Source organism: Gopherus flavomarginatus, chromosome 1 (genome assembly GCF_025201925.1).
Source record: "Gopherus flavomarginatus isolate rGopFla2 chromosome 1, rGopFla2.mat.asm, whole genome shotgun sequence".
In the NCBI taxonomy this organism is placed as follows: Eukaryota; Metazoa; Chordata; order Testudines; family Testudinidae; genus Gopherus; species Gopherus flavomarginatus.
This window is the reverse complement of record NC_066617.1, coordinates 220,448,685-220,476,484: the sequence shown is the minus strand read 5'-3', so window position 1 is coordinate 220,476,484 and position 27,800 is coordinate 220,448,685. Positions and strand designations below refer to the sequence as shown.

The window sequence follows — 27,800 nt, the reverse complement described above, 5'->3', positions numbered from 1 at the left end:
TGATTGCTACTATTTTTCACAGAAATCTTTTTTTCCACATTTTTAGAACAAAATCCAAACAAAAACTGTGATTCAGCCTCAATCCAAACCCTAATCTAATCGGTACCTTTAGTCACATTTTACTATTTCTGACCATATACATTTTACAAAATTGATCCCAAGATGGGTATTTTCTACAGCATATCATAGATCTCAATAGGTCAAAAATAAATTAGTTATCAGGCACAAGTAAACGTATAGATTCATCAAGATCTCCTCTGCCACTGATGCTTTTTTGAACGACTCTCCAGCACTGAGGAATCAATGCTAATTTGTAAGGTGTTTCACTTGTTTGATTAAGAGCCATCAATGTAGTCTCGTTATGATGCTTACTGTCTTACAATATATCTATAGACTTATGAGTTACAATTAGCTCTCCTACTTAGGTGATCTGCGAATCGTCTAGACAAAAGTCATCTTTACTCTAGCACTATATTTCGTATGACCTCAATAACCAGAATACACATTCTCAGCTAAAGATCTACTTCTCTCTCATCTTTGGCCCTGTGAAGTCCAGCCCAGTTCACATCTTTGGCTCTGACACATCCCACCATGCACCATTCTCCTAACACCAATTTCTGCGTCTGTATTCTGCTGGATAACAGAGCTGTCCTAAGTAGCAGGTAATACAGAATTAAAGCAGGGTCCCCATCTTCCAGCCCCATAATTAGAGAGAGCACCAATGCAACTGAGAGCAGTATCAGGCACCAGGGAGCACAGGCAATTGCTGCCCGCCACCCACCTACTATCTAACCAGAATGCAGTGAAGAGTCCATGGCATCCTCAGGTCACATAATGTGACAGACATGAGGGGGAAAGATGGTAGCTAGAAGATGTCCCTTGGAACACACTATCACCTGAGACTTATATACACTTCTACCCCAACATAACGCAACTAGATATAACATGAATTCGGCTATAATGCGGTAGAGCAGCACTCCGGGGGGAGGGGTGGGCAGGGCTGCACGCTCCGGCATATCAAAGCAAGTTCTATATAACACGGTTTCACCTATAACACGGTAAGATTTTTTGGCTCCTAAGGACAGCGTTATATCAGGGTAGAAGTGTAGTTTTAAATATTTGGAATATGTGGTGTGATGACAGGTCAGCTAATGACTACTGGTTCGTTTGCCTTTTTAATTCACATATTGCATAGCCTTGGGCCAGGTCTACATTACGGACTTATGCTGGCACAACTGTTACTATGCTATTGTATTCTGCTGCAGCATACCTGGAGCATGCACTGAGACACCACCCCTTCTGGAATCTCAGGGAAACGTTGCCGGAGGTCATGGAGTACCTGCACATCAAGCTGCTGACTGCCCTGCGCCATGCCAGACTGATGATGTTCTGGGATTCTCAAGAATGGAAGTCAAGTAGTCTTCCAGTGGACATGATCTTCTGATGCTTCAGGCATTTTCTATTAAGAAAAACAGACAACGATGATCATTTATTAAATACATCCCAATTCATCCTAAGTAAAAGTGAAACTAACTTCTTTCATTTGGTCAAGGGAGAAGTTTGTGAATTGATGACCTGAACTGTTTTCTAGATTCACAGATTAAAGGGGCGTGGAATAAACACAGGAGTTGAGTCATGAATTTCTAATCCCAGATGTGCATTAGACTCCCTCTCTGATTTCAGTCTGCCTCAGTTCACCAGCTGATAAAAAACGGGATTACATACTAATTTACTTCTCAAAGACTTTTTGAATAGTTAAAAGTTTATGGCGTTTGAGGATATGATGTACTATACAAGGGTTCATTATTTTGTAACAGAGCTATGTTGTAACAGTGACAGAGTAAAAGTCCGGGTGGTGCAATTACCAGTAGTATTTTAAATTATGTATTTTAGCTAATAATTAGATCTCCCCAACTCCCACAGTGCACAACCACCACCTTTAAATATATACCACTAACTAAAATTAGACAGCAGCTGCTGATATCAGATAACAGATTTTACAGCTCAGGTCGACAACTTTCTAACACAGTATCTGTTTAGACACTTCAGTAGTTCAGGCATAATATGTACCCTACCTTAAAACTGCTCAAAATACAGGGAAATGTTCTCTGGATTTAATCTCTTTCCATCTCATATCATCCACTAATTAGAAAATTAGAAAGAACAAAAAAATACAGCCACCATTTTTGTGACATATACAGGAAAATAATTCTTGCTGACTCAAGCAATTAGCCAACATCCAATCTTGCACACCAGGAAACAAAGCCATGTCTGTTTCTATTCCATTATATTAAAATAAAAAAATTCAAAATAGAAATAGGTACAGTCGGTAGGAAAATAATATTTTCAAGCCTTCAAGACGTGAGCATCCATTCAAGATACCACTGGGGAAAGAAGAGTGACCGAGAGACTTTAGGATTACAGAGAGTATTTATCTTGGGTATTCATAAAATATTTATCAACTTCATATTTAAATACAGAGAGAAAAGTGTCTACTTTTGTGTCAGGATTCTTTTATCTAGTAGTATTATAACAAGTAGCATTTGAACCAGAATAAGAATGTACATAGGACACACATACATCTTGAGTAAACATGGTTTGCCAATTAAGATTCATCGACACAATACTAGCCTGAAGTACTGCAGCTGAAGTCAAAATACCAAGCCAAGGATGCCTTCTACAGTTCTGGCCAGAAAGTAACTCTAGTAATATTAAGTATTTGAAATAGCTAAACTTCAACATACTTTACCAACATTAACTAATCCTCAAAACCTTCTTGTGAGGAAGTTAATATTATCCTCATCTGACAGGTGTGGAAGGGAGACACGGGTGTTCTATAGCCTGGGTTGCTGACTTCACTCTTTGTTCAGAGTAAGATTATGCACTTTCCAGCGCAACAAAATTTTTCTGTATGTTTCCAGATTTCATTATGAAACTATCATACTTTAGGGTGGACAGAATCTTGCATGTGCTTTACAAGCCAGATTTGTAGACAATTTTTCCCACACTTTTAGCCTTGACACTGTAAGCAAGTCATTAGGAATGTTAAAAACCATCTAGACGGGAATCTTAATTGAAAGTAAATTGCACGAGCATTTGCTACCCACCTTACCAAAGGATACTCAAGACCAAATTAAGCTTCTCCCTATGCCTCTCAAAATTTCAATACTTCAGTATAGCCACTTAAGCAAGAGACTATAAATTGAATCTTACACTTCATATTGCACATCATATTTTGGCAGCTATAAAGTATTTATAAAATAATTACTTCAGTGGTAGCAATATTCGCTCGAACCGTTTGATGCTGATTGTATTGGTATATCTGATTTTGAAGCATATATTTTATCAATAGAAAATGAGCACTTCAAAACACATTCTGTGAAACACTGTCACACAAATGCTAGTGTCATTCCAGTGAAAAGCTCAGTTGAACGGTGCAGAAACAAACAGACTAAATATTCTATTTTATTACTTATATTTGTACTGCATAAAAAATATTTAAATGAATTTCAGCAATGCTGTACTGTTGAGATAATAGATTTTTCCCAAGCATTCTGAATGGTCTCAACAACAACTAGTTTCTTATACTATGCAATGGTCTTCCTGGTTGCATTATATGGCTGTAACATTTGGTATGATTTAATTAACATGACTGATCGAAGGTGTGGAGAAAGTGCATAAGGATGTATTATTTATCCCTTCACATAACACAAGAACCAGGGGTCACCCAATGAAATTAACAGGCAGCAGGTTTAAAGCAAACGTAAGGAAGTACTTCACACAGCACAGTCTGTGGAACTCATTGTCAGGTGATGTTGAGAAGCCCCAAAATGCAGCTGGGTTCAAAAATGAAACAGAAAACCTCATGGAGGATAGGTCCATCAATGGCTATTAGCCAAGATGGTAAGGGACACAACTCCATGCTCTGGGTGTCCCTAAATCTCTGAATGCCAGAAGCTGGGACTGGATGACGAGGAGATGGATCATTCAGTAAGTTAGCCTGTTCTGTTCATTTCCTCTGAGGCATCTGGTGACAGCCACTGTTGGAAGACAGAATACTGGGCTAGATGGACCACTGGTCTGACCCAGTAGTGTTACACCAATTACATTAGACCAGTAAAAACCAGCAGGATCTTATTAAAGGGGACAAGACATTTGTCACATTTATTGTCAATACCAGAATAAAATAAAAGATAACAGCAAACAATGTTGTTTGGCTACTTATTCTCCATTCACACAATCATTCATACAAGTTCTGTATAGATATTATAGTTACCAGCCTAAAGTTGCTTGTGACAGAATACTGGCCAGGTACCCTGTACACAAGAGTGGAGCCGAGTCCAGGTCAGGTGCACTTGACGCTCCTGGAGGCTGGCAGCAGAACCATAGACTCAAAGTCCTCAGTCTTCAGAGTCCAGTTTTATAGGGATTTTTCCCTATGTTAGTTCATGGGAGTTGTTTCATTCTGCTGTTGCTAGATCAATCAGCAGGTGGCTGGCTCCATTCTGTCAGATGTTTGTTAGGTGCTTTGGGTGGATTCCAGTTTGTCCTCCGGGGGTCATCTGGTTGATCCCATTTGACATCTTCTTTGGCCGACACTGAATTTTTCAGGCTGGTAACTCCCTAACCATTCATTCATCATTTAAACTAGGCACTCATTCACATACACTCTTTATCTTTTGGGGTGTGAGACTCCCTGTCTTTAGATAAAAATGAGTTTACAGAAGTGGGGGTCTCTATTTGTATACTATAATAGCCACTGTTTTGGATTACCGCGGTGGTTACAAAGTAGTAATTACACAGTTTTGCCTGAGGTATAGGGTCAATTGACGGTTTGCGCGCTGAGTCAATTAACCAATTAGCAGCTTACAGAGTCAATTGACAACTCGGGCGCTGAGTCAATTGACTAATTTAGCAGTTTACAGCAGCCATTACAAATTAAAGTAGCGACTACAAAGTTTCACTTAGAGAACAGGCGCTCAGAGTCAATTGATGTTTAACAAGTTTTATACAAAGTATCTCTTTTGAGCAGGCTTCACACAGACACAGCTATTTAACAATAAATCATCCCAAATTTACTTCTAACATAAACCTTAAGTTATAAAGTATTAATTAACAATAAATCAATAAATCATTTCTCACATAAACCATGTTTAATATAAACCTTTTTTTTAATATCCCTACAGTAAGGCCATTCTTATATTCTTATGACTATTTTATGTGGAAACTGCCACTTTTGGCAACATACCCAGACCTGAATAAAAAAAAATATGAAATGGCATAAACATCTTTTCATGAACGATGAGCCCTTCATAATTAGACTACAGAGACTAACACATTAAACCAACTACAGAGAAAGGAACTGTGACAGCTGAAATGCTTTAACATATTTTAATTAAAGTTGCATCAGGTTAACTTGGTATAAAATGTTTGAGTGACAATGTCAAACTGTTTAAACTGAGATTTAACATATTCTGGCCTGTCCACATTTTGTTTAGACAAGGTTTGTCCTGGTCCATATTGAATGGTCACTGAATGGTCTGTGAAGAGTTATCCTCAGTATAGAACCATATTTCCTAGGCAGGGTTTAAACCTAGCTGTGTTCAAACTGGGTTATAAACACTGTTCATTGGGCTCTGAATAGGTAACTAAACTATGTTTAAAAACAGGTTTAAAACTATGCTTTAGTCCAGTTAGAAACTTATGCTAGAAATTTTTAACTCAGTTCAGCCAACGCTGAAGACATCCAGTGATCACTAGAGTTGACCTGACAAGAGAAATTTTTACCACCATCTCATCTAGGCAAACAGTAGACAAAAATGGTAAAAATAGCTGTGATTGATTGCACTAGCACTTCCATCAGTCCTAGAGCAACAGTGGGACAATTTTCTGATACTCTCAGGGCAGAAACAGGCTAACTGCCAAACAGTGATATAACCCAATTTTAACTGTTTTTAAGCCATATTTAAATTCAGTTGTTAAATATGGTTAAACTTTGCACAGACTTGGCCAAGTGTGTTAAAACTGAATTAAACTGAACTGCTTAAAAAGCCATGTATACACTAGTTCAAAAAACTAAGTTTGAGACCAAGTGCAAATAGGTCCTTAGTTTAAGGACACTGTGACAGGTTGGATCACAGAAACCCTCTTGGGAGCTGTCACCCGATGTACCAAGACTACCTCTGCTCCTGCCTTCTGACAGCTCGGGAATCCAGCACCCTGTCCTGCTGAGCCAGACACTCCCATCTGCTCCAACAAAGACCCAGCGTCTGAATTATCTGCCCCAAAGCTGCAGGTTTACCTAAAGGTAGCTAACAGAAGTGTTCCTGTCTTTAACACTCAGATGCCCAACTCCCAATGGAGTCTAAACCCAAATAAATCCGCTTAATATATACAAAACTTATACAGGGTAAACTCAAATTGTTCGCCCTCTAACACTGATAGCGAGATATGCACAGTTGTTTGCTCCCCCAGATATTAATACAGACTGAGTTAATTAATAAGTAAATAGTGATTTTATTAAATACAGAAAGTAGGATTTAAGTGGTTCCAAGTAGTAACAGATAGCACAAAGTAAGTCACCAAGCAAAATAAAAAAATGTGCAAATCTATGTCTAATCAAACTGAATACAGATAATCTCACCCTCAGAGATGTTTCAGTAAGTTTTTTCCTCAGACTGGACACCTTCCAGGCCTTGGCACAATTCTTTCCCCTAGTACAGCTCTTTTTCCAGCTCAGATGGTAACTAGGGGATTCTTCATGATGGCTCATCCACTGTTCTGTTCCACTCATTTACATATCTTTCGCATAAGGTGGGAATACTTTGTCCCTCTGGGTTTCTACCCACTCCACTGGAAAAGCACCAGGGTAAAGATGGATTCCAGTTCATGTGACATGATCACGTCACTGTAAGATCCCAGGCCTTCATTCCTCCCAGCCTGACTCACAGAAAGGCTTGCATGCTGTAATAACCTTAGTCCCAGATTTGGACCTTAGCGTCCAAAATATGGGGGTTAGCATGAAATCCTCCAAGCTTAGTTACCTGCTTGGACCTGGTACCTGCTGCCACCACCCAAAAAATTAGAGTGTTTTGGGGCACTCTGGTCCCTCTGAAAAACCTTCCCTGGGGACCCCAAGACCCAAATCCCTTGAGTCTCACAACAAAGGGAAATAATCCTTTTTCCCTTCCCCCCTCCAGGTGCTCCTGGAGAGATACACAGACACAAGCTCTGTGAAACTACACAGAGAGACTCCCCCTCTCTGTTCCCAATCCTGAAAACAAAAAGTACTTTCCTATTCCCCCAGAGGGAATGCAAAGTCAGGCTAGCAATCCAACACACAGATCTCCCCGATTCCTTCCTCCCACCAATTCCCTGGTGAGTACAGACTCAATTTCCCTGAGTAAAGAAAAACTCCAACAGGTCTTAAAAGAAAGCTTTATATAAAAAAAGAAAGAAAAATACATACAAATGTTCTCTCTGTATTAAGATGATATAACACAGGGTCGATTGCTTAAAAGAATATTGAATAAACAGCCTTATTCCAAAAGAAGAATACAAATCAAAGCACTCCAGCACTTATATTGATGCAAATACCAAAGAAAAGAAACCATATAACTTACTATCTGATCTCTTTGTCCTTACACTTAGAAACAGAAGATTAGAAAGTAGAACTACTTCTCCAAAGCTCAGAGAAAGCAGGCAGGCAGAAAACAAAGACACAGACACACAATTCCCTCCACCCAAAGTTGAAAAAATCCGGTTTCCTGATTGGTCTAAAAATCCGGTTTCCTGATTGGTCCTCTGGTCAGGTGCTTCAGGTGAAAGAGACATTAACCCTTAGCTATCTGTTTATGACACATGCAAACAGAGCCACTCAGTTAATTGTCCTGGTCTGGTCGATGGGAGTCATTAAGATTCCAAATCACCATTAATGGCCCACACTTTGCATAATTACAATAGGCCCTCAGAGTTATATTTCATATTTCTAGTTTCAGACAAGAGTGATACCTTTACACAAATAGGATGACCACACTCAGAAGACAATAAGCCTTGTAATGATACCTTACAAGAGACTTTTAGCATGAAACATATTCCAGTTACATTATATTCATCCATTAGCATATTTTTATAAAATCATATAGACTGCAACGTCAGACACTAATATGCAAGTTCCTCTAAAAGAACATACATAATCAGATGAGGGATCCATTAAGTACAATATTCTGTATGCTATACTACCCACAACCGCGCCCCCCCCCCCAAAAAAAAGCTTCTTCCTAACCTCCAATAGGTAAAGAGGTTGGTTTGTGCCTCTGAAGCTTAACTGCTCAGACTCTTTCCAAAATCTTGGTGTCTACTATATTTTTTAATATTCAATTCTGGATAGTATTCTCATCTATATAAATGGATAATTCTTTTTTGTATGATGCAAAGCTCTGGCCTCTCACTCCTCACCTCGCTCCAAGTACTCTGTTCTGTCAGGCCTTTTCTACACTATTTTTTCCCTTTTTTTTAGTCTCTAATAATGCTTCATTATTTGGAGAGTTCCATCACTGAAATAAATATCCATTAAAGCAGAAACATCACCAAGTCAAAAGTTTGTTCTTCTGCCACATTTGATGCATACTATTAGTGAAAGCCACCTCTGACATTCCACACTACTTGTTTGGGATCAATAAGACAAGCTTAAGAGGTGAAATGTCTTTAAAATCATCATGATATGTGTAAGCAATACAGTCTGCCATAAAGGCAATGTACAGAGCTCAGTTGCTGGATAGGAAGTTCAATTCTGTAGTAATGCCACAGTAACGCTATACTCTTTTAACTTCAAAAGAGTAGACAGAACGTTGTCTGAAGCACTTTCTTCAAAGCTCAAGAGAAAGTGCTCATTGACGGGCAGTAGCCAGCTGGGAAGGGATCCTCTAAAAGTCTCCCAATCTGATCTCCAATTATCTATATATGACAACCACCACTTACCATGCTTCAGGAAAAAGAGTAGCATAACTCTCAGAAAAGAGGAACTGACTACAATCAAGCTTGGTTTCCATTAAATTCCTCCTTCCTCACAGATTAATACAGTGGTAGGGTTCCACTGTCATAAAAGAGTGAAATTAAAACCCCTCTGTAAAATAGAGGGACGTTATCTGAAATCTAGAAAGATGATTTAAGCATATTTACTAATAAAAGTTATGCATCTTTTCTGGCTTTGCTTTCATTTTCTTTATTCTCTCCCCCTTTCCTGCTTTAGTTCTCCTGAGCTACGTTTACTTTCGTTTCCTCTTTTTCTGTCATTCTTTTTCTTTAAAAACGTTAAAAAACAAACAAAAAACCCCCAGTCTCAGTTGAACCAGGCTCTTCCTTCATCTCTGTTTATTTAGTATTTCTGCCCTACTTTCCTCCTTTTGGTTATCTTTTCTAATAATTTTTGCTCCCCTATATTGTTCACTTCTTGCTCCTCATTCCTCTGTTTTATAAAGGTCTTCTCTGCCTGCTCCCTTCCCCTCCAGTTCTTATCTCTCTCCATTTTCATTCCTTGGACCCTTTCATTTCCTTCCTCAGGATCCCAGATTCCATTTCGTTCCTCCGGGCCCTTCTTTCTCTCATTCCACTCACAGCAGTAGCATGGCACCATCCACTCATTCATTTCCAATTATCAAGGATCTCTTATATTTTATTACGATTAATGTGATCCCTGGCTCTACCAACATATGGAAATAACAGTAGGTCACTGTGCTACCACAGAATTGGGGACCAAAAGAAAAAGTAGTGGCTTGTGACTCATTTGGATCCTCCGATGCAACAGGCAATAATGGAAGTCTGGCTTACCCTGCTGGTAAAGCTGGGAGGAAAAAGGAGCGCAGTAATCATGCAAAGCAGTAGCTCTACATTGAGGCAAAGGTACCACAAGCCAGGCTTTTCATCTCTTCAGATATAAATTAGGAGAAGGAAAAGGTGGAAGGGAGAAGAGTGGAGATCAACAACCAACACATCAGATATGTTCTGTAAAGTTTCTGTAATCAACTGATCCCAAATGTTTCTTGAAGGTGCCACAAGGTATGCTAAATTTACTCTGTTAGCCGAGACATCAAAAAGTTATGGTACTCAGCAATAAAAATGATTTGTTAGTTTGAAATTGTTTAATCAAATTTGAAATTAATTTAAGCATTCCTTCAGAATATAGGAAGCTCGAAAGTTACTGAGTTTAATTTAAAATGGCAACAACTGTTGCAAGGATGAATTATTTTTAGTGTTTTTTTTATTATTCAATTATGAATTCAGTAAAATTGTCACTGTAAGAGACACTTTGGTAGAATTCTTGTGTTACTGTTCAGCAATGTCAGTTTGGTCATATTGCCGAGCGCTACTTGTGATTTAAAATGTGTTAATTTTTACCATAGACCGTATATTTGTGGGATGTTTTGTTTAAATTGTAGGATGGGGGGGGGCTAAATCAGTTTTTCCTCAGTGCAGTCCAACTCTGAACATTTTTATGTATTTATAGGTAAGGATACTTATTTTGTCAATGTATCAAACAATTTCGATAAAAAAACAAAAACAGATTTAATAGGGCCCTATATACAAGAAATTATGGGTAGTGACTGATATTATGCTTTAAAGTCTGTGACCAAACAGGGAACAGCTGGTTCTCTCCTAGACAGGAGAAAAGATAGGTGCAGCCCTGAAGGCCTTAAAACAGCCCTGGGGGAGGGCTGTGGTAGGAGAAAAGCTGGGTTGATTGGGGAAGCGGCCGCAGCTGGGCCATGCCCCAATCAGGCCCCAGATGGCCTGTATAAAAAGGCTGGAAGCCAGGCGCTCAGAAGTCTCTCTCTAGCTGCAGAGGGAGATGGACCTGGCTGCAGGGACCTGAGTGGAGCAGGGCTGAGGAAAGGTAGAGGAGCTGGGGAGGCTCCAGCCTGGAAAGCCCCAGGCTGCAGGACTGGTAAGGCCAATTAGGTACTGAGTTGCAGGGGGTAGCAGGTCCAAACCCCTTTGCCTGTGATGAGTGGCTTATACTGCAGTCTGCCCCAGTGAACAGGGGCTAGATAGAGACTGTGCAGTAGCCAAGACTGAGGCAGAGTGGGGACAGTGGGTGGGGGTTCCCCTAGGAGGGCGAAACCCAGACTATGGGGGTACTGCCAGGTTGGAGCACCCCAAATAGGGCACTGGATCTGGGAGGGACATGGGGGCCAAACGGTAGGAGGACATCGGCCTCCAGATGGCGCTCCAATGGCTGGCGAGCTAATTCCCAGAGACAACCAGCAGGAGGCACCACAGGGGTGAGTCTGCACACGCTTACAGCAGCTCTCTACCTGTCTTCAATGTAAATTAAGCAGCAGGGAATCAAAACAATAGAAGCCCCATTTCCATACGAATCAGCAGGCGGGTGGGAAGTCAACAGGAAGGGAGGACAGCAGGAAGCCTTTCTGCCTCTTCCAACAAGGTTAATGAACTTTGGGAGAGATAAGCAGAAACAAAAAGCTTTGTGAGAGTCAAAGGGCCAGGGCTCTTGGAATCACAGAACATTGCATCCTTCATCCAAGGAGGTTGAAGTCTCTGGGCACTGAATACAAGTGAGAAATCTTCTTAGGCAAAGATTGTAACTTGCTGAAATTAAGTTTTAGTCTCAGAAGCGTATTTTTTACTTTTGTTTGCTTGTAACCATCTCTTTCTTTACTCAGTGTACTCGGTATCATTTAAATCTATGACTTCAATAAACTTGTTTTATTTTTACTATAAACCAATTCAATGCTGTGAATGAAATAAGTGTTCTTCACAATCTAATTAAATTAATGAGCTGCAGTATATTCTCTCTTTAAAGGAGCAATGAACTTAAGGTTCTGTAAGTTTTCAGGGAGAAGGTTGAACACCGCAAGGCAGACAATTTTGGGGAAATTCAGGACTCTGTGTTGGGGAGGCTGTTGGAGTTACAATGCAAAAAAACAAAAAACAAACAAAAACAAACAAAAAACCTAAGTAACAGAAGCCAGGGTGTGGCCTGTATGCTTGCAGGTTGGCTGTTGGTGTCAGGGTTGTCAGCCACAGCAGTACAGCACTGAAGGCACCCAGAATTGCAGGACAGGCAGTGACAACCCCTTTTTGGCCTGGGTTGAACCCCAAGGCATCCAAAACTCCTTTGAAGCCCCAACCAAATTCTGATGGTGTGCAAAAAGTAAAAGAATTCCACTCAACCTCTCTCAGCTGCATTGGCTCTGCAGGACTAAGAAAGAAGAAAAGAAATGGTAAATGTGCATTTTTACCAGTAAGTTAACAGATGTAACAATACATACAGGGAGAAAATCTGATGTCTAAGATAGCAGCAAAGAATCCTGTTGCACCTTATAGACTAACAGACATTTTGGAGCATGAGCTTTCGTGGGTGAATACCCACTTCCTCAGATGCATGTAGTGGAAATTTCCAGCAGGCAAGCTAGAGATAATGCAATATGCAGGCAAGCTAGAGATAATGAGGTTACTTCAATTAGGGAGGATGAGTCCCTGTTCTAGCAGTTGAGGTGTGAAAACCAAGAGAGGAGAAACTGGTTTTGTAGTTGGCAAGCCAATCACAGTCTTTGTTCAATCCTGAGCTGATGGTGTCAAATTTGCAGATGAACTGAAGCTCAGCAGTTTCTCTTTGAAGTCTGGTCCTGAAGTTTTTTTGCTGCAGGATGGCCACCTTAAGGTCTGCTATAGTGTGGCCAGGGAGGTTGAAGTGCTCTCCTACAGGTTTTTGTATATTGCCATTCCTAATGTCTGATTTGCGTCCATTTATCTTTTTCCGTAGAGACTGTCCAGTTTGGCCGATGTACATAGCAGAGGGGCATTGCTGGCATATGATGGCGTATATTACATTGGTGGATGTGCAGGTGAATGAACCGGTGATAGTGTGGCTGATCTGGTTAGGTCCTGTGAGGGTGTCGCTGGTGTAGATATGTGGGCAGAGTTGGCATCGAGATTTGTTGCATGGATTGGTTCCTGAGGTAGAGTTATTATGGTGCGGTGTGCAGTTACTGGTGAGAATATGTTTCAGGTTGGCAGGTTGTCTGTGGGCAAGGACTGGCCTGCCACCCAAGGCCTGTGAAAGTGTGGGATCATTGTCCAGGATGGGTTGTAGATCCTTGATGATGTGTTGGAGGGGTTTTAGCTGGGGGCTGTATGTGATGGCCAGCGGAGTCCTGTTGGTTTCTTTCTTGGGTTTGTCTTGCAGTAGGCGGCTTCTGGGTACACGTCTGACTCTGTTGATCTGTTTCTCTGATACTTGATGTCTAAGATGTTGCTATTTTTATACAGTAACTTTACAGATGAAAAGTGACATTATTTTAGTTGCACTTTCAGACTTATTTGGAAGTGAATTAAGCTACCCCTTTCCATAATTTTTTCTGCTCCCTATTGTATTAAATGCAGGATGTAGACACATTCAAGATGTACCATAAGTAAATTTGCAAAATGCTGATGAAAACAAACAATCAAGGATTACTGCTATAAATGATCTTAAGACAGAATAGATAATATTTATTGCATACGGAAATAGCTAACTACTCCAACAGTCTTATACGCAACACACTGCTGCAATGTTAGTCCTTAGCTGTTTGTATGTTTCCATATCTCAGTTTGCCAACTTACAACTCAGTTAACCCTGTTTACAGATCAATGACTGGCAGCAGCATGTGATGGATATGCAAATTATGGGTGATATTTATTCCACTGTTCCAAGTTCTTTATTCTTCCTGAAAAAACAGAAATCTGAATCACACAGAAAAGTACCAAATACTAATCTCTTACCTGAAAAACAAAGAAAATGCACAAAGGAAAGCCTAAATGCCTGTTTTTAAGGAATGGGAAATATTTTAATAATGAATGAGAAGATTGAGATCAATGGAGCAGAAATGAAAATGTATGTTTAAGCAGGTAAAATTGTTTTACATCTGATTCTATTAATCCAGAGCTATATAGCAATCCTTCTGCCAAAAAATGATACCTTGTCAAAAGATGATATTGTCCAAAAAGCAGCAGCAATTCTGTAAGTAAAACAAGATCAAGTCACCAAGCTACAAGCCATTAAGACCTCTCTCTCCTTTGTATCTGATCTACAATACTGATTCATTTTTATCAATTCATTTGTTTTTTCATTATCTAACCTATTATGAAGTTGCAACCATATCAATCTGAATGGTGTTCAAAATCATGCTCACTGATGCTGAGCTGGCTGGACAGCCCTTTTTCACCATTTTGAAGCAATGAATTGTGAGAACTTAATCTACAAACAAATGTAGGGTGGAAATCTGGATCTTCAATTTTAAATCCTAAAAGGCATACAACTAGGATTATGTTCCATGAGCAATATTTCAGCCTTCTCGTGATATGGGTTCAACCTGTATCTCTGGATCAGTCTTGATGCCTAGTAAAGATCCCATACCTTCTCAAATAATTTTCCAATTTGTCCTTATGTCAGGGGTTCTCAAACTGGGGATCAGGACCCCTGAAGGGGTCACAAGGTTATTACATGGGGGGTCGTGAGCGGTCAGCCTCGACCCCAAACCCTGCTTTGCCTCCAGGATTTATAATGGTGTTAAATATATAGACAAGTGTTTTTAATGTATAAGGAGGTCACCCTCAGAGGCTTGCTATGTGAAAGGGGTCACCCGTACAATAGTGTGAGAACCAATGCCTTCCTTATGTGTTTCCATTAATTTATTTTGTGTGTGGAAATCAGGTTTGGAGACTGAGTCAGCAATGTCAGTCTCTAGCTAGTAAATCCCTCCAAAGCCTCCTTTAACTGCTTTTGTAAATTTATAGCCTCTCTGTGGAGCAGTTATGTAAAAATATGCTATATTATTGAGTGCTCACATATCAGAAGCTTAGAATGACTGAACTTCAGAGGTTTTCCTCTACTTCCACTTTAGTTTCAACACATGAAAAAATGGAACAGACCTCCTTCCTGTGCTTTCCTCAGCATTCCTAGACGTTGTCTTTTGCAATATGGCTAGCATTCTGCTTTCTTTTCAAGTGTAAAATTAATAGCATTAAGTAGGATTTTATTCTTCCCTTTACAGGTACTTGTAACCAATATCTGGTCATTTCTCACGTTCAACCAATCTTCTTGCCCTAGTATCTAATACAATTATTTTTGTTCTTCCTTTGATTTTCTCCATTTCTTCTAATAGTGTACTGAAAAGAATGCATCAAGAGTGGAGTGCTTTGGTCATTTTAAAAAAAAAACTGTTCATTTTGTGCTATATCAAAGACAATATTAGCATAAAAAAAGCTGCAACTCTATCTCTCAAGTTCATGTCTTTGTCCTCCAGCAGTTTAAAAGCTGCTCAGAGGCCTGGAACAAAGACTTAAATGATCACTGCAGCTACATTTTAATGGTGGATCAAACTTGTCACCCGTTTGTTCTTCCCTTCAATAAGTTTTATCCAGTGGCACATTAGATCATGAAGAATTCAAAGAAATTATTTCCTGTACTCTTCAGAGGAATATTTTTTTTTTTTTAACCCTGACCATATTTACTTTGCACTTCAGTTCATCCAATTGCTTTTTTCCTACCCCTTTAGACTTGTGGAGTCAGAAAAAAAAATAATATATTGTCTTAGGCAATTACTTTAGGTAATTACATATATTTATATTAATTAGCAGTTTTCAAATTTCCTACATTAGAATGGAATAGCAAATTCTAGTGACTTCTCATGTTTTCAAATGCCCTGGCTACCTCTAGAATTTTCTAGGTTTCAATAAACCAAGCCCTCTGCCCTCAATCAAAAAGAGATCACTTCACTTAGTACTCACACTGCTCTGCCTAATTAGTGAGCTCCAAGTTCCCCTTTCCCTCTACGTTTCTAGATCATTCTATAACTTGTTTCCTAACAAGCCCCAAAACCTTGACGCGCTCATCAAATCTCCCTTCAACTTTTTAGAATAGCATAAGTTTTTATTTATAGAAAAATTAATTCTAAACTTCTCAAATAAAAAAGCTTTTCCAATATATCTTAATTTCGTGTACATACTTCAGAATGATATAAAAAGAAAGCTATTTGTTTTAATTTAACAACTATGTGTGGGGTTTTTTTCTGGAAATCGAACAAAAAATTATAGGCTTTTTTTTTTAAATGGACCTTGTAACTACTGAAATCATATCCAATTCTCTAAAGCTCAAAGGAGGCTCAGACAGACTGCTAGATCATATTCTCTTCATTAAAGCAGCAGCTAGGACAGTGCTTCGCATTTAGTAAAGAGTGTCACTCCATAATTATAGTGTAGAAAATGCAGATTATAGTCTCAAATATAGATTGAAAATAATCTGGAATCTATTTTAAATATCAAAGTAAGTAACAATTTGAGATCCTATAAAATGTATGTTAATTTAACTTAGCGTTACAGGTAACAGTATTTAAAATAAACATCCCTTAATAAAATCCACCATTAAAAGACAAGACGGCTTCTGACTGAAAGCCTATATTTAAGGATGAGTTCTTAACTGAAACCAAGTTTCTAAGCTAGACTTCACTCCTAAACTGAAAAACTCCCAAGACTGGAGCAAGCTCCTGAGCTACATTTAACTACCAGGCTGAAGTAAGATCCCAGGGCTGGAGACCAATTTTTTAGTCCCTTAGCTCTACCCTTTATTGGTTTTTTACCAATCAGCCCTTTCCATACAATTTCAATGGGAAGCTGCAGCACTGCCACCTAACGGATAGTACTGTAAAAATTGTATAAATTTACAAGCCCATTCCCATGACCAAAAACAGAATTCAACAACCAGCAACAAATACATTAAGTTAATTCTTTCACTGATCTACTGTGCCCTGGGTTTCCACATTCTGTGACTCAGTTCTTCACAGGGAGATTTCCCCTTGATTTTGGAAGAGCTAGTCTACACTAGAAGTGCTACACTTGTGCAGCTGTGCGACTGTAGCGCACCTGGTGAAGATGCTCTATGAAGATGGGAGAGAGCTCTCCTGCCAGCATAATAAATGCATCCCCATGAGAGGCTGTAGCTATGTCGGCAGGAGAAGCTCTTCCACCAACATAGCACTGTCCACACCGGTGCTTTCGTCAGTGTCACTTGTGTCTCTCAGAGTTTTTTCACACCCCTAAGCAACGCAAGTTATACTGACAAAATTACTAGTGTAGACATCACCTTATTCATACTCCTGAGTAATGTAGGTTATACTAAAGTAAGTGGCAGTGTAGACCTGGCCTTAACCCAATGGTGAGCAACCTGCAGCCCGCAGGCTGCACACAGCCCATCAGAGTAATCCGCTCGTGGGCCGCAAGATGGTTTGTTTACATCATCAACTGTTTGCAGGCATGGCCGCCCGCAGCTTTTGGTGGCCATGGTTCGCCGGTCCCAGATAATGAGAGCTGCGGGAAGTGGCGGACAGTGAATTGAAAAATACGATTTCTTTTATCACTTTTACAGTGCAAATGTTTGTAATAAATAATATAAAGTGAGCACTGTACACTTTGTATTCTGTGTTGTAATAAAAATCAATATATTTGAAAATGCAGAAAAACATCAAAAAATAAATAAATCCATTTAATAAATTTCAACTAGTATTCTATTATTTAACAGTGCAATTAATCACGATTAATTTTGTTATGTTAATCGTGAGTTAACTGAGTAATCGACAGTCCTAAAAAAAGCAATAATTTCATCTTGATAACAATTCTGACTGACTTGTGTGACAATGACCACCTTCCAATCAATTAAGCTTGCAGATCCTTAACTTAAATTAGTAATAAAGAAATTCACGTTGTATATTTCTTTGATTTATGAGAAAACTGTAACCCTGAAGGATTTAGGAATCATCTAATAATGCAGGTACAGTCCTAAAATAATGTACTCTCAACCAAGAAGTCACCCAGTAGAACACTGTACATTCTTTTCTCAGAAACACCAAACGTAATCAGTTCTCTGATATTCCAGTGAAGCTGAAGGGGAAAAACAACATACTTTTAGTGATCTTAAATATGAAGCACAGACATTTAATCTTAGCACACGTAATCTAAGCATATTTCTTGTAATCTATGGAGCATAGGAAGTCTTCAGAAAAGACTACTTTAAGTATAAGTATTTTCCAAGCCATATCTAAATTACTTTTACAGATCAGTTAAGAGGTCCGATTCAACAACTTTTATTTAGGCATTACAAAACACAGTATTCCCAGAAACTGCCTAGTGGCAAAGAAGTGAGTTGTTCAGAGGTTTGATTTACTAGAGTAAATAAATGGAAAATATTCCATTGCACTAGGAGGGTTTGCTTGTTATAGTGTAAACCAGCGGGGATCCACGAGCCCTTTCAGGGGGGCCACGGAGCCCCATAACTGAAATCCAGTGCTCCGAGCTCCAGCGCTGAAGCTGGGAGTGATGCGGGGCTGAAGCCGGTGGTCCTCCTCTGCCCGGAAGCCAGGAGCAGCACGTGGTTGAAGCTGGTGGCCCCCACCCCTCAGCCGGGAGTGGATGCCAGCACCCCCTCAAGCCCCTGAAGCACTGTGGGGCTGAAGCCAGCAAACCTCCCCACTCAAGCCAGGAGCGAGGAGACTGAAGCCAGGATCCTCAGCGCCTCCACCCCACCCCCGAAGCTGGAAGTCACACTGGGAGCCTCCCGTCCATATACAGTACCTAGCTACTCCCCTCCCTGCACCCTTAGCTACTTCCTTGCCCGCACCCTCTCTGCACCCTGAGCAGTTTTCAAGCTTTTGGAACTGAGTCCCCTTTTTGATTTTTTTGGTTACGGCCCCCCACAGCCAGACAGGCTAGGTGGCCTCCTGAGTGAGTCAGGGGGTGGAGGTGGGGCTCCCTCCCTGGACCCCACTGTGAGGAGCTGGCTCAAGCCCCACCAGCTCTTGCCCCCAGCCCCCAAATAGAAGTAAAATTATGCCTATGCTTAAGGGTCCCTCTTCTCCCCCGCTGGGCCCTGGCGTTTTTATAGGATGTTGAGGGGGCCTCAGCAAGAAAAAGGCTGAGAACCCCTGGTGTAAACTACACACACACCAGGTATGCCTTGAGTGCTCAAACAGAGGTAGCTGATGATTTAATTTAGTTTTAGAGCAGAGGTTGTCAAACATTCAGGACCCTCAGACTAGTATCCAATTTATGGCCTCATTTCTATTTTCATTTGTGGTCACAATCCAAGGTAGCACATAGGTGGGGTCAGGGCAAGAAACTGGCTGTTTTTACATGAAGGTTGGTGAACGGGGAGGCAAGGTTCTGCTGGCTGGGATCTGTTTTGAAGCTGGTGTTAGGGGTGAAGAGATGAGGGAATATTGCCTGGCAGCTGAGCCAGATGTGTGGCTGCTGGAAAGAGATGGGACTTAAGGGGAAAGAAGCTGTTCAACTCCTCCCCTAAGCTTCGCCACTAACCAAATCATGCTCTGCTCCAGGAAAGTTCTGCTTAAAAAGATTAGGCACTGGCTGATCACTGTAGGCAATGGGGGCAGCTGATTCCAAATATGTGATATTATATGCATAAAACTATCTCAGCTCCATTGCTGCTTTGGTTACATACGTCTGAAAAATGGACTACCCTCGATAAACTGTATGCCAACAACAAAACATGAGAAGACAAGAAGGAAACTAGCTCAGAAAATAGAATTAGAAAGCACCGAATTTAAACACAAGAATATTACTATTTTTGGTTTGTTGCGTAACAGAGCAGAGCCCCAAAATGACTAAGTTCTTAGTCAAATGTCTGGGCTATACTCCTAGGCGAAGATATATCATTTCTTCTCACACCCCTCAATACTGCAGCAACCTCGTAAGGACAGTTTATTACAGCTATGCATTTTACAGGGATTGTAGAAACAAGTGACCAGGAAAGAAAGGTTGCCAAGATATTAAAGTTTTTATAAATAAGTACTACATGGAAGTGGCAACCTCATTCCACCCCATGAAATCTGAACATAGCTCAAGTTAAATCCTCTTTCATCACGGATTAAGTAGGCCAAAAAAAGGGTCTTTAACATTTCATCCCAGTCATGTCTACTATCCATTCAGTAGTCATCTGCACCCAATTATAGCCTTGTAAACATGGCTGGCATGTGACCTGGCTGCAGATGTAATCATGTAATCTCACCTCTAATTCTTTGAACAGGCTCTGCAACCAAGACTGGCTCAACTTCAAACTTGCCTGCAGTGCAACTATTAATTAGGTAGACTGTTTAAGTGATCTGGCTACATTGGCAATGGAAAAAAATATAAGAAAGTTTTGTATGTGACATTTTCATTTACTTAGCCACTCTAACGATTACATTGGTGTCACCCAGGGGTCAGCAACCTTTCAGAAGTGGTGTGCCGAGTCTTCATTTATTCACTCTAATTTAAGGTTTCGCGTGCCAGTCATACATTTTAATGTTTTTTAGAAGGTCTCTCTCTACAAGTCTATATATTATATAATTAAACTAGTATTGTATTGTAAAATAAACAAGGTTTTCAAAATGTGTAAGCAGCTTAATTTAAAATTAAATTAAAATGTTGATCTTACGCCACCGGCGCACTCAGCCTGCTGCTGGTCTGGGGTTCTGTTCACCTCGGCCGGCAGTGGACTCAGTGAGGCCTGCAGCCGGGACCCCAGCTGGGAAGGGTCTGGCAGTCAGAACCCCAGACCAGCAGCAGGCTGTGCGGGGCCAGCAGCCGGGACCCCAGACCGGCAGTGGGTTGAGCGGCTCAGTCTACTGCTGCTCAGGGGTTCCATCCTCCGGCTCCTGCCAGCCAGGGTCCCAGCTGCAGGACCCGCTCAGCCCGGTGCCGGTCTGGGGTCCCAGCCCTGCCCACATACAGTGGGTACCTACCTTCTCCCTGGTTCTGGCCCATTCTCTTCCTCTCTCTCTGCACTGAGCTGAGCGTGGGAGTGGACGGAGCACAGGACTAGGGGTGAAGGGTCTGACCAGGAGCTAGAATGAAGGAGGGTTGGGGCAGGAGGTTTGGGTGTGGGGGCACTCACCTGGGCAGCTCCCATTTGGTGTGAGGGGTGCAGGTAGGAATGCGAGTGGTGGTGCAGGGGCTCCCGTTTGGTGCTCAAGGTGGAGGTGGGGATGGGTGGGGTGCATGGGATGCAAGGGGGCTGAGGATGTGGGGGGTGCAGGTGTCAGGGTAGGGGGGCTGGGTATGTGTGGGGGTGCCAGTCAGGGCTGGTGTCATGGGGGAGGTGAAAGAGTCAACAGAGGGCTGGGGGGTACAGGGCTCAGGGCAAGCGCCTGAGGGTATGTGGAGGTGCAGGGCTCAGGGCAGAGGGCTGGGTGTGGGGGGAGGGGATCAGGGCAGAGGGCTGAGTGACTGCCCCCCCCAGAGCCCCCAACTCCCCCACTCCTTGTCCTGACTACCCTGTCCTGGGACTCTTGCCCCTTATCCCCTGCCTGCCCCCCTAGGACCCTACCCCCTACCTGTCCTCTGACTGCTCCAACCCTTATCCACACCCAGATAGACCTCCTGGATTCCCATGCCTATCTAACTGCTCCCCACCCCCTGACAGGACCCCCAGAACTCTGGACCCATACAACCCCCTCCCCGCTCCCTGCCTGCCCCAACCCCTCTCCACACCCCTGCCTCCTGACAAGACCCACCGGAACTCCCGACTCATCCAACCCCCCCCCCCAGCTCCTTGTCTCCTGACCACCGCCTCCAGAGAACCCCCCCACACCCTAACTGCTCCCCCAGGACCCTCCTTGCTCCCTGTCCCCTGACTGCCCTGACCCCTATCCACCCCCCAAACAGACCCCAGGAATCTTATGCCCCATCCAACCCCCCTGCTCCCTGACTGCCCCCTCCACAGACCCCCATCCCTAACCACCCCCCGGGATCCCACTCACCCTGCTCCCTGTCCCTTGACTGCCCCCACCCCTTACCCAACCAACACCCCCAGGCGGCCCCGAACCTGGCCCCCTTACCATGAGGCTCCCCAGTCATCCGGAGCCCTGCCACCGCCTCCCCCGTGCGCATAGCCCTGCCCTGCCCCTCAGAGCGCTGTGTGCGCAGCAGCAGCAGCAGGGCTCCGGATGAGCTGGGAGCGTTCTTTCCCTCCCCACAGAGCCAAACACTGCCCTGCGGGAGCGCCTAGCCCCAGCCCCTAGAGCGCTGCACGCGCAGCAACAGGGCTCTAGGGGAAGGCGGGGGAGGTGGCAGCGGCTTGCTGCGCTCGGGCTGGCACTCCGGCCTGGGACCGCGGACGCCGCAGCTTGCCGCGTCAGCAGGATTTTTAACGGCATGCGGAGTCCCAGCAGGCAGCCGCATGCCATTAAAAATTGGCTTACGTGTCATAGGTTGCCGACCCCTGGTGTAACCCTAACAAAAAATTGCTTTCTCCAAGACTTATGCCAGATAAATCTCTTTACCCTCCCTACCAAAAGGTGAAGTCAACCACAAACTTATGGAACTGTGGCATCTACAAACATGTTTGCTGACTGAAATATCTTGAGACTCCAGCAACTGGATACAAATGATATGGTTTCATGTGTATACATGTAGCACCTTTTCTGTCATACCTACCACCCCACTTAGTAGCAGCAAGTAAATGTATTCTGGGAAACAATGCCATATGACTATGAGTATTTCTTTTCGAAGAGTCCCCAGCCTGCCCTAAATTATCCATCTAGGATTACAGGGTGGTTTACACAAAACTCCATCTCCTGCCTCAATGATCACAGTGACCAGTTGTTGTGGAGACATTCCTAGCACTGCAGGTTAGTGCATCCTCCAGATTCTGGAGTTTGCTGCTTTCCAGCTTGGAAGCAGACTGGGCAGAGATAGTTACACTATAAAGAACAGTCAGTTGTAACCTGAAAACAAGGTAAGGGAACACACAGAATTGTGTCCATTTAAAATGCCAAACTGAACCACAAAGAAAGCGGACTTTCGGCAAAACAGAGCTCAGCCCATTGCTGGGACAAAACTGTAATGATCTAAACCAACTGCAACTGGCCAAGACACCAAAATACAATCAGTCACTTTAGACTGTATGCGTGGCATTAACAACTACCTTACAACTGAAATTCACTCAGATGAGAAAGACTGTCCTTCTGGACATGAGTTGTCATAGCACTTTGGAGACTAGCCAAGAATGCAGATCATCACTTGAAAGCTTTGGCATGGGAAAGGCAATGGGAGAAATAGTACAGCAACAAAGTTACTGATTCATCATTAAAGTTAGCAATGTCAATCAAGTAACTGAGGGCCGTGAATGATGTTGAGACTTCTTAAAGTATGTTGGGGCTACTGATGGAAATCATGTCCGAATTCTTTGTTCATTTCCCCTCTCAATCTGTAGAGCTCTACAATCATAACATAAAGATGTGGTGGATCACAAAGGTGCTTCACTTGCTCGCCTGTCATGATTCAGGATACCAGAATATTAAATAATTAGATAATCTGCAGAAAAAAAGAGTAGATAACAGTGCCACTGCTGCAGTAAAATGAAGAAATGTGGTATTTCTGTGCTAAATGCCTTGGGGACCTTAGCTTACATTCTGTTGCCTTGCAATACTAAGATTAAGAGATGATAACAATTGGCATTTTAACTACAACCTCTCTAGTGCCAGAAAGGTGTTTAAGTGCATCCTGAGGGTCGATGTAGATGCCTATCGAAGCAAAATCACATTGACCTGATATATGTTTCTACAGTCTTGGCTAAATCCTCCATAACATTTGTGAGCCAAGGGGAAAGCACAACCAAGAACACAAACTGAGATTTTCCCTTTTATCCTAGGCAAATTACTACAATTGTTGGACACACTGTGCAGGTATGCATGGTGAGGGATGCCACATGCCAGTATTTTGTTCATACTGACACTGCAGTAGTAGATACAAAGAGGACACAGATCTCCATGTTCCTGTGCTTATGCTGCATCATCTTTTACTCCTTTGTAGTTTTAAAAAATAGATTCATTTGCTGCTATTTAATGACTGCTGTATGTAATAAAAGGATTATGACTCAAAAGTGTTTTCATGGATTCTGCGCAGACAAACTATACTATCAAATAAGGTTTTTCTTCATTCAACAATGATAAACAAGTTTTTCAAAAACAGAGCAGATGTTGGAAATGGAAAAGAAAATTTAAAGCAAATATGTTGCTTACTTACAGCTGAGATCACATTCGGGGATAATTCTTGTTGTCCTCACAATACTCACAGAAAGCAGGACTGCACTTCTGAGACAGAGTCCTTTGTTTTAGAAGAAGGAAATGAATCATTGCCACTGAACATATTCTGACACTGATGGGAGATGGGGCTGGATCACTGTTGAGTTTCCATCTGTGGTCTGGGAGCAAGTGTGTTAGTATGTTTATTTGCACCACAAGAGTCATTGCCTTAAACTTTTGATTCCACATCCTCTAAGAGGCATCCATCTTTTCCTGCATCTTCCTTTTTTCAATCTCTTCCCAGGCCTCTCTGTTCTTTTCATTAATGGCCTCCAAACCAAGAGAGCTGACGATATCATTCTCATGATCTATCAAGATCTAAATGGGATCCACAATTATCTTCTTTTTATTCTTCTTCCTCTTCTGCCATAGAACATTAAAATTCTCTGAAGCTGTCAAAGCAAATTTGCTACACACAGATTGTGCCTGGACAAGCATAACTTAAGTAGTGCTAGGAACAGATGCATACTCAGGTTGCCCAATACACTGGGATGCTGTTAAGGGAAAAAAGTTGGGAGCATTTCACTAACAAAATAATATCAGGTTCAAAACTGATATTCCTTTCTATGGGCCTTTTATCCCCTAATAAGAATCATGACCGTGGCATATGTCTGTCCCCTCAAAGACAGCCATTTTACTTGGAGTTAACTGTATTTTTTTATTTCATTGTTTTGAAGTAACAGAAGGAGGTTTAAAATCACCAATACTAGCCTTGCAACAAGCAAGGCCTTTAGATAATGGCATTTTAACTTTAATCATCTCAAATCTTCTAAATAAGTAAGATACTAACAAAACTTCCCCTTTGTTATTAATGAATGTTTCTCTGAGTACTTATGATCTCCCACCAGGCAATGAAGGATCCCCACCTCTATACTGTGGGACCAAAATTATGATAAAAAGATAAGCTTCATTGCAATTTGACAGCCCAGATAACCCATTTGGGTTCAGAAAGAACATGCATTGCCCATAACTCAGCTGCATAAACTTGAAGAGTGGTTGTCAGAAGATTTCTGCAGGGCCTCAAAAAGATGCAAGCTAGGACAAATTTCTGCTTCAACCGGACAGCAAAGGAATTAAGGACTCCCCAGCAACAATATACTACCATATAAACCAAATGTCAGAAGCCAGAAAGTTGTATGGCAATCTGGCATGAACTGGCTTACTTGCTGGTACACACAACCTATAGCTATTGATTAAGCAATTCATGACATACATGATGTGGCTGGAAAAAAAGAACCCCAAAGTTAACCAGGCATACTGTCAGCTTTGCCAGCTTTCATGACCACCACAATTTTGGCCCATTATATGCAATCTCATAGTGATACAGCATTTCACCTGTCACATTTTTGGAGAACAGAACAGGAGAGAACTCCCACATATAATGCTATGCAGTTTAGCAGAAGATGTACTGAACTGCAAACCCACAGAACATGAGTTCTAGTCTCAGCTCTTCCACAGGCTACTGTTAATGTTTTTGTTCTTAACCACGCTTAAGATGAGCTGTGGTTTCATCCCTTGGGGTGGGGAAGGGGACTATGCACTAATTTTATAGTAAGGTAAAGGAGCTTGCACAATGGCACTTCAGATGGCGGTGGGAGTACAGAATACAGAACCCAAGTCTGAAATATAATGAAGGCAACTCTTCCATTTTGCCAACAGTCTTTCAGAAGAAATGTTTCAAATTGGGTACTTTTGTAATCCACATTAACACAGTATAGCTCTTACAGCTATGAGGTTCATGACTCTGCTATTACTTCAATGCTAAGACATCTGGTTTAGGTCAAGTGGTGGAGGTGCCTACTTTTACTTCTGAGGATCCCAGCTTCAGTCCCCCAAATTACACAAGCAGGGATGACGTATTACTCCTGAGGGAAATCTGCACCATTGTGCACACAGAGAATTCATGTGTCCCACAGATATTTTTATTTTCCACAGAAAATATATTCTGCCAGAGATGTTCTACAGTTACATCTTTCGCTCACCAGGGGCTGCAGTGATGCCAGAACAGAGGCAGCTGACTCAGGGGCTGCAACAGTCAACAGCTGATATGGAGAGAGCAGAGGCTGCATTCCTCACAGTACACAGCCTGCAGGGCCAGGTGAGGCAGCACCAGATATATGGGATGGAGGGAAAAGAGAGTGGGGTACACGGGGCTGCTGTGGGTGGCCACAGACTGGGGTTTAGAAGGACTAGTGAGGGTAGACTGGAGTAGCAGCTGAATGAGTCGGGGTGCAGGGACACATGGGGACGAGGAGAGGAGGCGTGGCTGAATGGGGGTGCTGGGACACATGTGGGCGGGGGGCAGATGTGCCTGACTGATTGGGAGCTGCTAGGGGTCTGCCAGGGTCTTCATGGGTAGGCTTTCCAACTCCCTAACAATCCCTCCCCTCCCCCAAAATGTTCCATACTTCTCCCATCTATACCCAACCCTCCAGGTTCACTCCTAGGCTCCTTCCCAGCAATGACTTCCTTCTCCCTCAGCTCCTCCATTACCCTGACTCCCCGCAAGCCTTTGCACTGTTTCTGAGGGGTTCAGGAAATGCATTTCTGTATTGCAGTTTGAATGAATTATTACTCAAAGTTCTGTATTATTATGCCTAATAAGGAATCTATTTGTCAAAAAACATTTCCTGAATCTTTTTTGTCGTCTGTATTATTACAGACATACTTGTTGACAGGTATTTTGAAATAAATTACCAAAATAAATTAAAACTGGCATGATTATATTGTGTTATTTTGACAAATAATATATGCAGTCAATACTATCTGTACTAGCAGAACTGCTTACTATCTTAATGTGCTCAGATACTATGGTGATGGAGAACTTGTAAAAACCTATTTATAGGTTTATTATAATTGTTTTTATTTAAAACCTATATAGATAGAAAGTTTCATTTTTTCCCCACTACTGAACTTTAACCTAAATTAATATGTTGGCTTTGCCTGCCCTCTTATAGAGGTAGAAGACACTACTTGTTCCATGGCAGCAGCAAAGCATATCATTACAGGGCCCAGAGACCAACTTACTTCCTCTGGAATTATTTGTGTAGCTCGTCACAAAGAAAACACTAAAAACAACGGCAGTAAGTTAACAGATTAAGAGTCTTCTACTTCTGAAGTGGACACCACGATAATCCTTTCACTGAGATAATGGCAATTTTTCTATATTTTATAAACAAATGTTACTTATACCATCCTTAGAAATTTTATTATAGCAGATGACCCATTAAGCCTTTCCATTTTAATTTATCAAAAGTTTGTATATAATCTCTGCCACATAACAACTCTGGATTTAAACTTGACAATATTTCTGTCCAGAAGCAATTAAAAACACAAATCTAAAAACCAAGAGTAGAATTAGCAGGTCAATTCTCTGACTGCACTGAGTATTACTATATAGCTAAATGTATTTCTATTTAATTAAAATTGCAGGCACAAAAAAGCACTATAGTAAATATGAAGGGATCTCAACACTACTGAGTAAAATCCCAATCAGCACATTTTTTTTAAGGAGGCAATCAATTCCTTGAAGATAGCAACAGATCTGTGCTAGAAGAGCTGTTAATTGATACACATTTCAGTTTAGAATATCAATACCTGTAGGAGAATGGACATATCCCTAAGGAAATTTATAATACACAGACAGGCAACATCCTCAATAGTAAA

General features: G+C 41.6%; 1 protein-coding gene across 5 annotated transcripts in view; it reads right to left on the bottom strand.

Moving 5' to 3' along the window:
• The window catches only part of TAB3 (TGF-beta activated kinase 1 (MAP3K7) binding protein 3), a 70,712-nt gene that overhangs the window by 25,033 nt on the left and 17,879 nt on the right, over positions 1 to 27,800 (bottom strand). For 4 of the 5 annotated variants that reach the window (XM_050936565.1, XM_050936566.1, XM_050936568.1 and 1 more), the window contains exon 2: positions 1,271 to 1,459. In XM_050936565.1, the coding sequence (XP_050792522.1) occupies positions 1,271 to 1,372 (102 nt within the window). In that variant the 5' untranslated portion in view covers positions 1,373 to 1,459. The remainder of the gene's footprint in view (positions 1 to 1,270; positions 1,460 to 27,800) is intronic. The other variant, XM_050936567.1, reaches the window with a different exon arrangement.